Source organism: Penicillium psychrofluorescens, assembly GCF_964197705.1.
Source record: "Penicillium psychrofluorescens genome assembly, chromosome: 1".
In the NCBI taxonomy this organism is placed as follows: Eukaryota; Fungi; Ascomycota; class Eurotiomycetes; order Eurotiales; family Aspergillaceae; genus Penicillium; species Penicillium psychrofluorescens.
Window position 1 is genome coordinate 2,610,907 of NC_133439.1, and position 15,435 is coordinate 2,626,341.

The window sequence follows — 15,435 nt, forward strand, 5'->3', positions numbered from 1 at the left end:
ACGGCAGGTTCCGGATGAGCCCAACGGAAGCCCAAGCTGCATTTGCCGATCTGAGCTTGTACACGAATGCGGAGAGTTGTCCGATGGTAAGCCGCATGAGCATCCCTGTTTTTATTTCCATCGGTTTTAGGGCTGATATATATCCCAAAGTGTGCATCGGCCATTCGCTGGTCCGGGTTCCGGGAATATATCTATGGCACCTCCATTGATACACTCATCACAAAGGGATGGGGTCAGATCCGCGTGGCCTCGGTGGACATCTTCGAGGCATCCTTCGATCTCCCTGATCAGGCGCGGTTGATTGGGAATGTGTTGACCAATGAAACGGATCCGTTCTTCTTCTGGCAATATGATCCTACCTACCCCTGTCCTAGTGGGTGTTCGCGTACGAGCGATGGGTCGAGCTGCCGATCTAATGAATCAAAGACGTAAGATCGGAGCTCCCTAGATATATGTCAACACTATTTGCAATCACGCATAACTATGGCGTCGTTAACTGAATAGTGAACAAGTACCCCGCAATTTAATTCTCTTATTAACGGACACTGTATAATTTCTTATCCATTGAATATACCCCAAACCAACAGAAACAATGCAGGGGTGGCGTGGCCACCGACTGGGCTAGAACCGGGCGGCTGCAAGCAGATAAGGCGTCCGAAGGCGTTGGGCATAGTTGATGCATTGCATAAGTTCCGCTGAGTCAGAAGATCTAAAATTCCAGCCAATCGGATGCTCCAAGTCCGGCATCCGAGACGGGAAAAAGACATCCGCCTTTGTCAGCCTCGGAAGGGGCGAGTCCCGTGCACGGCACGTGGACGGGCAACATGGCAGATGCATGTCGGATTTTTGGATGAACACGGCTGAGATCGAGTGATGCACGGGCAGTCAGACGAACCCGGTTGAACGAATGGTCGAGGATGAACAAATGATCAAATTAATAATACTACCGGCATTCTTTTCTATACGATCAGGTCCACCCGCTTGGATACTGGTGGGTAACGGGAGTGAGACCCTCCGCCCGGCTGCTTAACTCCAGTTCCCCCGTTTTCCATTATGGGTATCGGCTCCGGAGTCTAGGGTGGTCCCGGACCCGATTCGCGATGCATTCGATTTTTTCTGTCGGGTCCGTCATGATTCTTAGGTTCTTATTTATTCCTACATCTAGTGGCGCTCACATTCCTTTTCCCTTCTTCTTTCCTTCTCGTCATTCTTTCAGATCTTGTTCATCTAAACCCTAATTCTTTTCTTGTGTTCTATTCTGGCAGGCGCGACCCACTGCCTGCCTAATTGGCATAATTTTCTATAAATAATAATACACCCACCCCCCTTTCCCCTGATTGAGGGTCGACGGTCACCATGTCTCTTCTGGGGACGATCAACCCCAATTTCAACCCGGAGTCAGACCAGCCTGCCACGGTTGAGGCCCGACGCCATGACCCGGCCGACAGCATGAGCTCCGAGGAGACGGCCCACGAGAAGGTCAACGATGTCGGCAATGAGGAGGTCATTGAGGCCGAGGTCACTCGTCTGGCTCAGCAATTGACTCGACAGTCGACGCACTACTCGGTTTCCGCCGAGAACACGGAGAACCCCTTCGCGAGTACCAAGGAGGAATCCACGTTGAACCCGGCTAGCCCTAACTTCAAGGCCAAGAACTGGATGAAAAACCTGCTGGCTATCACCTCTCGCGACCCGGAACGCTACCCGCAGCGGAATGCGGGCGTGGCGTTCAGGAACCTCAGCGTCCACGGCTTCGGCAGTCCGACAGACTACCAAAAGGATGTCTTCAACTCTGTTCTGCAGGTTGGAGCGCTGGCCCGTATGCTCACCGGAACCGGCAAGCAGAAGATTCAAATTCTGCAGGATTTTGATGGTCTGGTGAAGAGTGGAGAGATGCTGGTCGTTTTGGGTCGGCCTGGCAGTGGTTGCTCGACTTTCCTGAAGACCCTGACTGGAGAGATGAACGGAATTCACAAAGACAAGGATTCACACATGAACTACCAAGGTGAGTTACTTACGGAATGCTAGGGGACGTGGGATCTGACCGAATTCTAGGTATCTCCGACAAGTTGATGAAAAACCAGTTCCGTGGCGAGGCTATCTACACGGCCGAGACGGACGTCCATTTCCCTCAGCTTTCCGTGGGGGACACGCTCAAGTTCGCGGCGCTTGCTCGCGCTCCTCGCAATCGGCCACCCGACATCACGCGCGAGCAATACGCTGTCCACATGCGCGATGTGGTTATGGCTATGCTCGGCCTGACGCACACCATCAACACTAAGGTCGGCAATGATTTCGTCCGCGGTGTCAGTGGTGGTGAGCGGAAGCGTGTCAGTATTGCCGAGGCCACCCTGTGCGGCAGCCCTCTTCAGTGCTGGGATAACAGTACCCGTGGCCTGGACAGTGCGAACGCACTCGAGTTCTGTAAGACACTCAACCTGATGACCAAATATGCCGGTGCCACGGTTGCAGTGGCCATCTATCAGGCTTCCCAGAGCGCCTATGATGTGTTTGACAAGGTGACGGTGTTGTATGAGGGTCGCCAGATCTACTTCGGCCCCACAGGCGAGGCCAGGGAATTTTTTACTACCATGGGATTCGAGTGCCCGGAACGGCAGACGACCGCCGATTTCTTGACTTCCTTGACCAGTCCGGCTGAGCGAGTTGTCAAGCCTGGCTTCGAGAACATGGTCCCCCGGACACCCGACGAGTTTGCGGCTGCTTGGAAGAACAGCGCCGCTCATAAGAACCTGATGAGAGAGATCGAAGAGTACGAGCAGGAGTTCCCTCTCGGAGGCGAATCAGTGCAGAAGTTCATCGACTCTCGTCGGGCCATGCAGGCAAAGAACCAGAGAGTCAAGTCTCCCTACACCATGTCCGTCTCGCAGCAGATCAATCTCTGTATGGTGCGAGGATTCCAGCGTCTGAAGGGCGACGCGAGTTTAACCCTGAGCCAACTTATCGGCAACACCATCATGGCTTTGATTATCGGTTCTGTTTTCTATCAGTTGCAAGACACCACGGACAGTTTTTATTCTCGCGGTGCTCTTCTGTTCTTTGCGGTTTTGCTCAACGCTTTCGCCAGTGCGCTCGAGGTGAGTTTCTTGTGAAATGACGCACACCTATACATATACTGACGAATGCCCAGATTTTGACCCTCTATGCACAACGTCCAATTGTCGAAAAGCAAGCTCGCTATGCCATGTATCACCCATTTGCTGAAGCAGTAGCGTCCATGTTATGTGACATGCCATATAAGCTCCTGAACGCCGTCACTTTCAATATCACGCTCTACTTCATGACAGGTCTTCGCAAGACTCCCGGTGCCTTCTTCACGTTCCTTCTCTTCTCCATCATGACCACCCTGACCATGTCAATGATCTTCCGAACCATTGCTGCCACCTCGCGTACGCTGTCTCAGGCTCTGGTGCCCGCTGCCATCCTGATCCTGGGTCTGATTATCTATACCGGTTTCACCATTCCGACTGGCAACATGCTTGGCTGGTCCCGATGGATGAATTACATTGATCCGATTGCGTACGGTTTCGAGTCGCTCATGGTCAACGAGTTCCACAACCGGTCATTCAAATGCCTGCCTGCATCTTTCATCCCTGCTGGTCCCGGCTACGAGAACGTCGGCCCGGAGAACAAGATCTGTTCGTCCAAGGGTGCTCGCGCAGGTCTGAGCGTTGTGTACGGCAATGACTATCTCCATGAAGGCTTTCAGTACTACAACAGCCACAAGTGGAGGAACCTGGGTATCATGATCGGCTTCTTGTTCTTCTTCATGGCCACTTACCTGATCGCCACCGAGTACATCTCCGAGTCCAAGTCCAAGGGTGAGGTTCTCCTCTTCCGTCGCGGACATACCCCCGGAAAGCGATCGGAAGACGATATCGAGCAGCCCGAGACTGTGAGCCCGGCCGAGAAGACGGAAGAGTCGAGTGGCAAGGAAGTTACTGCCAACATCCAAAGGCAGACTGCTGTCTTCCACTGGCAAGACGTGTGCTACGACATCAAAATCAAGAAGGAGGAACGCCGTATTCTGGATCACGTCGATGGCTGGGTTAAGCCCGGTACTTGCACGGCTCTCATGGGTGTCTCCGGTGCTGGTAAAACCACGCTTCTGGATGTTCTTGCGACCCGTGTCACCATGGGTGTTGTCAGTGGCGAGATGCTTGTTGACGGTCGTCTCCGCGACCAGTCCTTCCAGCGGAAGACGGGCTACGTACAACAGCAGGATCTGCATCTCCCCACGAGCACCGTCCGCGAGGCTCTTCGCTTCAGTGCCATTCTCCGCCAGCCGGCTCACTTCTCCCATCAGGAGAAAGTTGACTACGTGGAGGAGGTCATTAAGCTGCTTGGTATGGAGCACTATGCCGACGCCGTCGTTGGCGTTCCCGGTGAAGGTCTCAACGTTGAACAGCGCAAGCGTCTTACCATCGGAGTCGAGCTCGCCGCGAAGCCGCAGCTGCTTCTGTTCCTGGACGAGCCCACATCCGGTCTTGACAGCCAGACTTCTTGGTCCATTCTCGATCTGATTGACACCCTCACCAAGCACGGCCAGGCCATCCTCTGCACCATCCACCAGCCCAGCGCCATGCTCTTCCAGCGGTTTGATCGTCTCCTTTTCCTCGCCAAGGGCGGTAGGACTGTCTACTTTGGTGACATCGGTGAGAAGTCTTCTATCCTGTCCAGCTACTTCGAGAGGAACGGCGCACCCAAGCTGCCGACCGAGGCCAACCCGGCCGAGTGGATGCTTGAGGTCATCGGTGCCGCCCCGGGGACCCACAGCGACATCGACTGGCCTGCTGTCTGGCGCGAGAGCCCCGAGCGCCAAGGGGTGCTGGAGCACCTCGCAGAGCTGAAATCGACCCTCTCTCAGAAACCAGTAGAGTCAGCCAGCAATGATGCGGACAGCTTCAAGGAATTCGCCGCTCCCTTCTCCGTGCAGCTGTACGAGTGCCTGGTCCGTGTCTTCGCGCAGTACTGGCGCACGCCCGTCTACATCTACTCCAAGTCGGCGTTGTGTATCCTGACCGCATTGTACATCGGGTTCTCCTTCTTCCAGGCACAGAACAGTGCCCAAGGTCTCCAGAACCAGATGTTCAGTATCTTCATGCTGATGACCATCTTCGGCAACTTGGTGCAGCAGATCATGCCGCACTTCGTGACGCAGCGCTCCCTGTACGAGGTGCGCGAGCGGCCCTCCAAGTCATACTCGTGGAAGGCATTCATGACAGCCAACATCCTCGTTGAACTGCCCTGGAACACGCTCATGGCGGTCTTTATCTTCGTCTGCTGGTACTACCCGATCGGTCTCTACCGCAACGCCGAACCCACCGGCGCAGTGCACGAGCGCGGTGCGCTGATGTTCCTGCTCATCTGGAGCTTCCTGCTCTTCACCTCGACCTTTGCGCACATGATGATCGCCGGTATCGAGCTCGCCGAGACAGGTGGCAACCTGGCCAATATGCTCTTCTCGCTGTGTCTGATCTTCTGTGGTGTCCTCGCCACTCCAGCTCAGATGCCCGGTTTCTGGATCTTCATGTACCGCGTCTCGCCATTCACCTACCTGGTCTCGGCTATGCTCTCCACGGGTGTATCGGGCACCGATGCCAAATGCGAGTCCATCGAGTTCTTGAAATTCAAGCCGCTCTCCAACGAGACTTGCCTCGAGTACATGAAGCCGTTTATCGACCTTCGCGGTGGTTATCTCCAGGATAATTCCGCTACGGGCGAGTGCTCCTTCTGCACCATCTCTTCCACCGACACTTACCTCGCTCAAGTGGGGAGCTACTACAAGGATGCATGGCGCAACTTTGGATTCATGTGGATCTACATTTTTGTTAACATCTTCCTGGCCGTGTTCATCTACTGGCTGGCCCGTGTGCCCAAAGGAAGCCGCAGCAAGGACAGCAAGGACAAGAAGAGCGAGCAGAGCGAGCAGAGCGAGAAGAGCGAGAAGAGCTCTACCTAATTCCTTTTCCTTTTTCTTTTCTCTAATTATACATAGACCGTCTCTTTTCTTTTCTTGTTGCACATTTGTTTTCCTTGCCTCCCTGCATCTTGCATATGTCTCTACTCAGTCGCAGCATCCTCTCCGGTCTTTGTTGCACATTACGTCGGTTTTTTGTATATTTTTTGTATATTTTTGGTCTCTGTGCAGTGGACAAATGGGGGTTACATTAAAGACAGGGGATAGAGAGGTCCCTCAGACTTGAATAAATAAGACATTATACAAGCTAAATCCTTCCTTCTTTTCTTGAAAACTAGTTCACGGTAGAAACCTCAGAAGACAGGTGTAACGCTCCGAAGATTGGGCATTCAGTCTATTGTGTAGGGAACAAATAATAAAAAGGGATGATAGTACCTCCTTGATCAACGGTATAGACATCATCTCCCAAGTAAGGATAATCTAAATCTACCTCTAGAAAAAAAAAAAAAAAGATCTACCACGTAAAAGCCTCCTCCACAAAATCCACCACAGCACCTCGCCCAATCCTCTCCCTCGCCGCATCCCGAACCTCATCCGCAAACGCACCGGGCCCACAAACCGAAACAAGGGTAGCGCCCACACGCACAGGAAGCACTTCGTCAAGAACAACACCGGGGCGACAGCGTCCAGAAAGCATTTGCACCGACGCAGACGGAGACACAATATCGGCAGCGCGGCGCGGCTTCGAGACGAACAGCTTGACAACCAAGATCTCGCGCCGCATCGGCAGACGCAGAATTTGGTCCATGTATGGACGGATCCATTCCAAATGGTCGGTTGAGCGGATTGACCAGATGAGGTAGATTTTACGTGTCGCGGCGCGGGAATCTGCGGCGCGTTGGATGAGATCGCGGGTGTATAGCAGGTGGTGGGTTATTCCTGCGCCGGCGGAGAAGAGCACTGTCGTGCCGTAGCTGGTGGTATTGGCTGGGTGGGAGCCGTACGGCCCTTCGAGGAGACCTGTCACACGGATGGTTTGGTTGGGGGACGCGCTGGCGAGGTTGTAGAGCTTGCGGGTCATGCCTTGGCGGGCGCTGATGATGAGGGCGATTTGGGTATGTCGGGAGTTGGATGTTGAAGGGAATGCCTGTTTCTCTAGTGCTGATGGGCTCATCTCTTTGTATTCTGGAGATAGCGGTTGGGTGGTGTGTGGTTCTGCCCAGGCGATGGAGAATGGGTGCGACATCCACCACGATAGTCGCGGGATGTAGGCATAGACATGGCAGCCGGGTCGGATCTGCACTAATTTGGGGAGGTGGAAGGTTACTCGGCATGCTTCGCCGGGGAGAGCTTCGACGATCATATTGGTGAAGCCGGTCGAAGGAGACATGTTGAGGTGGATTAGTCGGAGGAATCGGACGCTTCGTTCGAATATCCAGATGGCCGCGACGACATTGGACCAATACTTCTGTGGCAGGCTGTCCAGATTCAAATGGAAATAGACCCCGAGAAAAGCCAGAAACGCCAAGAGCTGATGCAGATGCAAGAAAGTTTCGTAGAAGGCATGACGGATAGGCGATAGGGAATGCAATGACAAAAAAACCATCGAGATAGTTCCCACCAGGCCCCAGCTGAAGAACGGCGTGTCTCGCAGGCGCAGGAGCATGAGAGCGAAACTCTGCTCATCGCAGGCGTCGATAGCCCAGGCAGTCGTGTGGATGACGGCTTCGAGCACGACAATCCGCCCCAGCCAGCGGTGCAGAAGATTGTAGGTGTCGAAGCTGATATGCAAGAGAGATATCAAAGGGTTGTTGCGACCAGCCAGAAGGAAAAGAGGCACCATGTTCAAGACGGCCAGCGTTCCAGACCGGCCACGAAGTTCGGCGAGCAGCGCTGCCTTGACATTGACTCTGTAGTCAAGATAAAAACAATATGCCAGCTGGCTGATCAGGTAGAATATAACCAAAATTGCCTGGAACCGGGATGGCAACGTGCCCATGCTGAGAGCGGACGAAAGCTGGATTTCGCGGTTATGTCTCTTCTTGCCCAGGGGGGCGTAAAGCAGATATTTCTTTACGTTCGCCCACAAGGTAGATTGCTCCAAGCTCCAGAACGTCTGTTGGCGCCTGTCAGCCGCCGACGAGGTAACTTGGCGAAGATAGGCATGGCTGATTTGAGCGATGCGGCCACAGAAGACGCCCAGCGCGAGGAGGATGACCGAGGTGTAGATTACGCGAGTAAACAGGACGTCGAGAGGGACGTTAACACCACTCAGGCCTCTAGAGTATTCGTAGATGTAGGTGACATTTGGCCCGTAGGACCGCGGTGCTAGGTGGGCAGCCATCGAGTTGGCCACCCTCCAGCGGGTGGATTGCGAGTTGGCCGACTGCAGTTGTTCGGTGGTGAGAGTCAACTTGAGAGCTGCATGGATGGATGTTTACATGCAGAATATGTGGCGGACAAGAGGAATGCGATGATCAGATGGGATGAGATCATATAGATGTTTGGAATGTGAATGGCATCGTCTCAACAAAGGGCCATTCAGCACCATTGTCTGGAACAAGGAAGGCAACAATGACGATCATCCGGTAGGGGTAAAAGGCTTGTCTTTCAAGGCCGATCCGAAATAATTGGCCATTATGCATTATCTCTTCAATAAGACCGACGTTTGTCGAATGAAACAATGCAATTGGTGAGACGCCAGCCTATAGTTCCTGTGTTTCAGGCGCATCGGAAACAGCCCTGAAACGCGGCGCTTACAACCACTCGGCTCATCGACCGTGCTAGTCTATTGACTGGACATTGAATAATATTTAGCAGTAGCAAATTAATTTGGCTTGACAAGACTAGTGATTTAAGCACATCAGAGGCATACCACTAAGTCCCCGCAGTCTATAAGCCACTAGAGTAGTTACAAACATTTGCTTCTATTTTTGTATACAAGTCATGGCTTTCGTTTGCTCAGTGACTTGATGCTATGCCTGAAAGCGTACAGAGTTCATACTATCATCTCTAGGTAGTGCCTCTCCGCTTACCGTCCCATCCACCCACCATCCACAGTAACAACCTCGCCAGACACATACCCACTCGCCGAACTAGCCAAAAAGACAACGATCCCCTTAAAGTCCTCCGGCTGACCCCACCGACCCGCAGGGATACGCGCCATGATGCCCGCGTTACGGTCCGCGTCGTTAATGAGCGCAGTGTTCATATCCGTAGCGATATACCCCGGCGCAATCGCATTGACATTAATTCCCTTGCCCACCCACTCATTCGAGAGCGCCTTGGTCAGCTGTCCGACACCGCCCTTCGAGGCGGCATAGGCGGGCACGGTGATGCCACCTTGGAAGGTAAGCAGGGACGCGACGTTGATGATGGAGCCCCGGCGGGCGGAGGGGAACTCGGAGGCATCGCGGGCGAGGAGGTAGGCGCCGAATTCGCGACAGAGCGTGAAGACTGAGGTAAGGTTCACATTGATAACCTATCACAGTCAGTATTTGGGTGGCGTGGTGTTGAGAAACAAGACACCAACCTCGTCCCAGTCCTCGTCGGGAAACTGGTGGCTCGGATGCCGTCGCTGGATGCCCGCGCAGTTCAGCAGAATCTGCGGCTTAATACCCTGGCTGGCGAGAGCGGGCATGATGCCCTTGATGGCTTGTCGGTCGGACAGTTCGGCGACATGGATCCAGGCTTTGCGGCCTAGACGAGTGACGATCTCATCTCGGGTCGACGTGTTGGACTCGTCTCTCTAAGGGACAGCAATCAGCTTGACTCGGCTTCTTGATGCATGTCACGTACCTGGATCAAGACGATGTCTGCGCCGGCTTCCGCCAGGGCAATGGCCATGGCCTGGCCGATGCCGCGCGTGCCGCCAGTGACGATGGCGGTCTGACCGGCCACGGAGAAAAGTGAAGCGACTGTTGCTGCCATTATTATTATTGTGTGATGCGTGTTTCACCAGAGACAAGCCGCGGACTCAAATATTTTATCGGAGTGCCCTCCCCCACACGCGGGGTATTCCTGATCGGGAAGGCAATTGCCGTCGGCGATTGAAGATTTGTGTCTGTTCGAGTGTATATCTGTTAACAGAGAGGCCAATTCATTAATTGTAGGATTTCATGCGTATTAAGTGTTTATCTTCTGTCAAACTGACTAAAAGTTTCCAAGTAAGTTGCTAGCTGTGCTGTGTTCTCGTCGCCAGCGTCGCGAGCGGTCAATAGCCGACGGCAATTGAGTCCGTCCAACATCGACATCGTCATGAGCTGCGCCCACCACACAACGACAATGAAAATGGCCAGTTCAAGGCCTCAAAATAAATTGAGAACAAGTAACCAGTAACATCTAGAAACGTATATCTAAATCAGTAGCGAAAGAGCTCTGATACGCCTGCTAGAGTCTGATGAGTAATGAACCCAGCTCGTGTGGGGGTCTGTGCCGTCCATCCTCATGCTTTTGTACAAGAATTGTTGGCGACAACCAACTACTCCCTGCTAGAGCCCAAACCCGAATCCTGAATGGAGCTGGAGTCACCACAAGACCTATCCCGCGCTGATCACATCGCCAAGCGGGTATCCCGCGCGTGCTTGCATTGCCGTCAGCGCAAATCCCGATGCGACCTGTACGTTCTGCGGAGGGTGTTTCCCCGGATCTTCGCAGAGACAGGCTAATCACCTCGTGACAGAGATAGCAACGGCAATCCCGGTAAGCCGCCCTGCCAGCGCTGCGTGCGCGAGCACCGCGACTGTGTTCTGGGCGGCTCTAACCGCGGCGGGCGCCGTATTCGCAAGAATAAAATCAAGAACTTCACGCCGGGTGTTCTGTCGCCCGGAAAGGACTCGGAGACGTCTAGTCCCGATACTAGGAGGCATTCTGTTTCGTATCCCGGTCCTGTGGTCTTTTTGCCGCCGAATCCTCCTACCTCTGCCAGTGCTGCGGTGGACGATGACGAGGCCGCGTCCATTAGCTCTGTCCCGCGTATCCCGTCAGACGCCTGGCAGTGTCTGACCGGTATAGCGACTCAGAGCGGTGCAGATCCTACTGCTACAGCAGTGCGCACCAACCCTCGCTCAGGCAGCTTTTCCTATTCTGGTCTGGGCAATGGCGCTCCCGACTTCACCACGCCCAGCACGGGCACCAGAGCATACCGCCTGGTCCAGTCGCGGTCTCTGGACCCAGAAACTGTGTGGCAACTAGTGATGCGCTACGAAGCCAACTTCCACCCGTATCTGCCATTGGTGCCGCGCAAGTATTTCCAACGCTCCGCGCTGGATGACTTTGCCACCAATGAAAAGCATCTGCTGACTGCAGTCCTGACCATCGCCTCGAAAGACCTTGTCGATCGGCCAGAGATCCATGAGTACTGCTCGAAGTACATGCACGAGCTGATCTCCGGCATCGCAGCTGGTGCCGAATGCGACGTCGAAGCCGTGGAGGCTCTGCTCTTGCTGGCCGAGTGGGAGCCACAGGGTCTGCGTCCACGCATCGAACGCGTGGGACGAGGCGAGGAAGATCGCGCGGCATGGATGCATGTGGGTCTTGCACTGCGGTCGGGCTACTTCATCGGGCTGGATCGAACGTCCTTCCGGGGCGATCCTTCCGGGGATCAAGAAACCGAAGCCCGTCGGCGACTGGCCTGGGCTAGCTGCTATGTCTCGGATAGGTTAGTCTCCGTGCGAATTGGACGTGCGTTCTGGTCTCGCGGGCCGGGTCCGATGACGGGGCTGTCCAGCCAGGATTTTCCGTCGTTGCAGCCCGTTACGGACGGCGATGAGGATTACGCAAAGATCTTTCAGGCTATGCTGGATCTGACGCAGCTATATGGCAATGTACACGAAGTGCTGTACTCCGGTATGCGCGCCAGCAATCAAATGATGCTGATGGGCGACTACGTCAAGTACGTGGATGACTTCCGACTTGCCATCTTGCGATGGAAATCACTCTGGGGCTCGTTAGACTGTTCTCCGCCAATGCGCGCGACCTTACAGTTGTCGTACGAGTACCTGCGTCTATACACGACTGCTTTTGCCTTTCAGGCTGCTATTTCTCAGTCGCTGGTGAAACCCAAGAGCGACGGGGTGTCTCACCGCGAACAGCTGCGGGCTACGTTTCGGAATGTGGCGTCGATGCAGGATTCTCGCTTCATCTATGAGTCCGTCGATGCGGCCAAGGCGTATTTGACTATTCTCGTGGACTCGGTTGATCCAGAGAGACATTTGCATTTCATGCCGTTACGGTTCTATCTGTGAGTCCTTTTCATTTGTATCAACAGGATCCAACTAATCAAATGCAGGTATGGCATCTACTCCGCCGTCTTTCTGTATAAAGCACGCTCGTTCGGCATGATGGTTCCCTCCGAGGAAGCAAAAGTGCAAGGTCTGGTCGCACGAACCACCGAAATCCTCAATCAATCAAGCGCCGGACCAGACGATATTGGATCACGGTATGCGCGGCTGCTCGAGCTTCTCTGGAAAGCCAGGCCGCCGATGGGCAACACCTCAACAGAAACACCGCAGAGCAGCGAATTCGCCATTCAAAGCGCGCTCTCGAACCCAGTTACCGAACACAGTAGCTACATGCACTTCAGTCCCGCCAACGACTTCTCATGGCTCGATCTCGAGGCCGTGGGCGACTATGTGTCTGGCGACCAGATCTCCGGCGCGGGCATGCTGGGCTTCGATGCGTTCCAGAACGCCAACGCGGATCTGCTCCAATCTGACCAGAGTCGATCGCAGGCATGGCAGCCTGCGTGGATGGGTGATCTGAGCAGCAATCTGCTCTTCTGATGATACTGAGTGTCAATATCGGCAAATGATTTCACCCCGCGGGGCTGGTGTGCGGGGCCATATCCACTCAGCCATATCCTCGGCGATCCGTCCGATATGCTGCTGTAGCCGAGGACAGACAGGCATTTAACCTTCTACTCTTACATCCACTTGCGATTCAGTGCAAAAATGTCGCTCAACGAGATCAAGGGGCGTCTTGCTCTAATTACCGGTGCTTCGGGCGGGTAAGCTTCACCTCTTCAGCTAATCACACAACAAAAACATCAATATCATTACAAAACAGGACTGACCATGCATCTAGAATCGGTGCCGCCTGCGCCCACCAACTCGCCTCCGAAAGCGTTCATCTAGCGCTCACCTACTCAACGAATCTAGACGCAATGAACACGCTTGTAGAGACACTCAAGTCCACCCACGCAGACAAGCAGCTCCGCATCTCCACACACCAAGTAGACGTCAGCTCCGCAGAGTCCATTGAGGCAATGTTCACAGAGATCGACGCGCAGCACGGCCGACGATCGGACATCCTGGTCTCCAACGCCGGGTACGGGAAGCGCTTCCCGAATGTGTGGGATATTACCCTCGAGGAGTTCGACTATACCCTGAACGTCAACCTGCGTGCGTCATTCATCCTTGTTAAGGGCGTCGTGGAGCATATGAAGGCTCAGCACTGGGGCCGGATTGTATTGATGTCTTCTATCGCGGGCCAAGGCGGGGGCATTAATGGGTGTCGTATGCGGGCCTCCTCCCCTTCTTTTTCAGGTGACTGACTAACTTTGTATCTAGATTACGCCGCATCAAAGGGCGGTCTTACCGGCATGATGAAGAATCTTTCTACTCGTCTTGCCGAGTTCAACATCAGCGTCAACGACGTCGCTCCCGCGATGATCGGTGACACGGGGATGATCCCCAACGCGGCCGCGATTCCTGAAGTCGCGGCCAGCATCCCGCTGCAGAGACTGGGTACACCGGAGGAAACGGCTAATGTTGTTACGATGCTGTGCAAGACCGGGTATATGACGGGGCAGAGTCTCCTGCTGGCTGGGGGACTAAAATAGGGGAGTTTTGAGGCACGATAAACGTAACTTTACGATGTGTTCAAGATTCAAGTGTCTAGCGGGAACTAGGCCCAACTTTAGCTTCCATCTGGCAGTAATTCATCATAGCAATTATCATCTATTCAGGCATTGCATACTCTGCTGTTGAAGTGCTGGCATATGGTTACCCCAATAAAGTCACTGCCAGGTTGACTGTGGCAAAGGACGCAAGTCTTCCTTTGGACCTGTTTCGGCTGTAGCTCTCTCCTTGCGTTCCTGTTCGATTTCTTCGGCCCAATATTTGCATCTCTCCATTTTCACGGGTATACATACATACATGCACAACTAACTCTCAATCACAACCTTAACAACTGGCTTCCCCACCTCATCAACCCCCTTACCAGCAAGCTGGAACGCACGCTCCCCATCCGCAAGCTTAATCCGATGAGTAACGACCTGCTCCTCCACCTTGGCCATCTTCCCACTTGCCATCAACGCAATCGCAGCCGGGTACGCATACCCATCATACCGGAAGACGCCGATAATATCAACCTCGCGCAGCGCCGCCGCGCCAACGGGGAGTGTCTGGATGGGATTTCCCATTCCAATCTGAACGAGGACGCCGCCTGGTGCGGAGGCGTAGATGCCTGCCTGCACGCAGGCCGGCACGCCCGTGCAGTCGTAGACGCGGCTGAAGCCGGGGACTGGAAGATCGCCGTCGGCGGAGACAGCTGCTGCAGTGAGAGTGCTCGCGACGCGCTGGGCATTCTGTAGTGCGAACGCGGTCTGCTCTGCGTGCGGCGCATCCGGCGCAGGAGGCGGGTGGGCGGGATCCCCGCGAGGAATCAGCGCTGTCTTCAGACCTAGACCCAATGCCTCTGCGATCTTCAATCGCGAGGGATCGATGTCGGCCACTACGATAGAGGTAAACTGCTCCGATGTAGCCAGCGCAGAAGCGAGGAGTAGCCCGATGGCGCCCGCGCCAAACACCAGCGCCGCAGTCCCCTCTCCCGTGCTCTTCGACAGAGCCACCTGCTCGGCCGTCGGCGGCCTCGACCGCCGAATAGCATGCAAGCACACAGCCAACGGCTCAATCAATGCCCCACCGGCATCAGACACATTATCTGGCAGGAGATGGCACATGTCGGCGGGATGATTCGTCCGCTCCATGAGCGTGCCGTCCAGGTGCGGGAACTGCTTCGCGCTGCTGCGAAACTGCATCGCCGAGCAGATATTATACCGGCCCTGCTGGCAGAGGGCGCACTTGCGGCACGGCAGACCGACTTCAAGCGCGACGCGGTCGCCGATCTTCAGGCTCTTGACGTCGCCTCCGAGGGCTGTGACGGTGCCCGAGGACTCGTGGCCTAGACACATTGGCTCGCGGACGACGAAGTCGCCATTCCGGCCGTGGGTATAGTAGTGTAGGTCTGAGCCGCAGAGGCCGGTGGCTTGCACGGCGACTTGGACGGAGTTGCCGGTTGGGGCGGGTGCTGGGCGTGTTTCCTTAGAGTATTCGTTAACGACCTGTTCTGGGTTTCATATCAAGGGATTCTGTTTCTTACCAGGCGCAGGTCCTTTGCGCCGTGGAGGACGAGCGCATTGACGGTTGTCTCTGTCATGGTAGCTGTGTGTATGAGTTGTTTGAGAGGAAGAGAGTCGAACAAGAATTGACTTGATG

At 54.6% G+C, this 15,435-nt stretch overlaps 5 protein-coding genes across 5 annotated transcripts; 3 read left to right on the top strand and 2 right to left on the bottom strand.

The window, feature by feature from the left end:
* Nucleotides 1-1,356: 1,356 nt before the first annotated feature.
* PFLUO_LOCUS976 (Multidrug resistance protein) lies at nucleotides 1,357-5,980 on the top strand (the record flags this gene model as incomplete). Its single annotated transcript, XM_073787488.1, has 3 exons — nucleotides 1,357-2,005; nucleotides 2,056-3,095; nucleotides 3,149-5,980. 3 exons carry the CDS (start codon nucleotides 1,357-1,359, stop codon nucleotides 5,978-5,980), a joined length of 4,521 nt encoding a protein of 1,506 aa, XP_073635071.1.
* A 472-nt stretch (nucleotides 5,981-6,452) lies between these two features.
* Nucleotides 6,453-9,868, bottom strand: PFLUO_LOCUS977 (uncharacterized protein; the record flags this gene model as incomplete). Its single annotated transcript, XM_073787489.1, has 4 exons — nucleotides 6,453-8,359; nucleotides 8,990-9,419; nucleotides 9,471-9,686; nucleotides 9,737-9,868. The coding sequence occupies 4 exons, from the start codon at nucleotides 9,866-9,868 to the stop codon at nucleotides 6,453-6,455; spliced, it is 2,685 nt and encodes an 894-aa protein (XP_073635072.1).
* A 584-nt stretch (nucleotides 9,869-10,452) lies between these two features.
* PFLUO_LOCUS978 (uncharacterized protein) lies at nucleotides 10,453-12,720 on the top strand (the record flags this gene model as incomplete). The annotated part of the gene is made up of 3 exons (XM_073787490.1): nucleotides 10,453-10,556; nucleotides 10,620-12,179; nucleotides 12,228-12,720. 3 exons carry the CDS (start codon nucleotides 10,453-10,455, stop codon nucleotides 12,718-12,720), a joined length of 2,157 nt encoding a protein of 718 aa, XP_073635073.1.
* A 168-nt stretch (nucleotides 12,721-12,888) lies between these two features.
* PFLUO_LOCUS979 (uncharacterized protein) lies at nucleotides 12,889-13,778 on the top strand (the record flags this gene model as incomplete). The annotated part of the gene is made up of 3 exons (XM_073787491.1): nucleotides 12,889-12,944; nucleotides 13,022-13,452; nucleotides 13,507-13,778. The coding sequence occupies 3 exons, from the start codon at nucleotides 12,889-12,891 to the stop codon at nucleotides 13,776-13,778; spliced, it is 759 nt and encodes a 252-aa protein (XP_073635074.1).
* Nucleotides 13,779-14,102: 324 nt separating this feature from the next.
* Nucleotides 14,103-15,376, bottom strand: PFLUO_LOCUS980 (uncharacterized protein; the record flags this gene model as incomplete). Its single annotated transcript, XM_073787492.1, has 2 exons — nucleotides 14,103-15,281; nucleotides 15,320-15,376. 2 exons carry the CDS (start codon nucleotides 15,374-15,376, stop codon nucleotides 14,103-14,105), a joined length of 1,236 nt encoding a protein of 411 aa, XP_073635075.1.
* Between the last annotated feature and the right edge of the window lie 59 nt (nucleotides 15,377-15,435).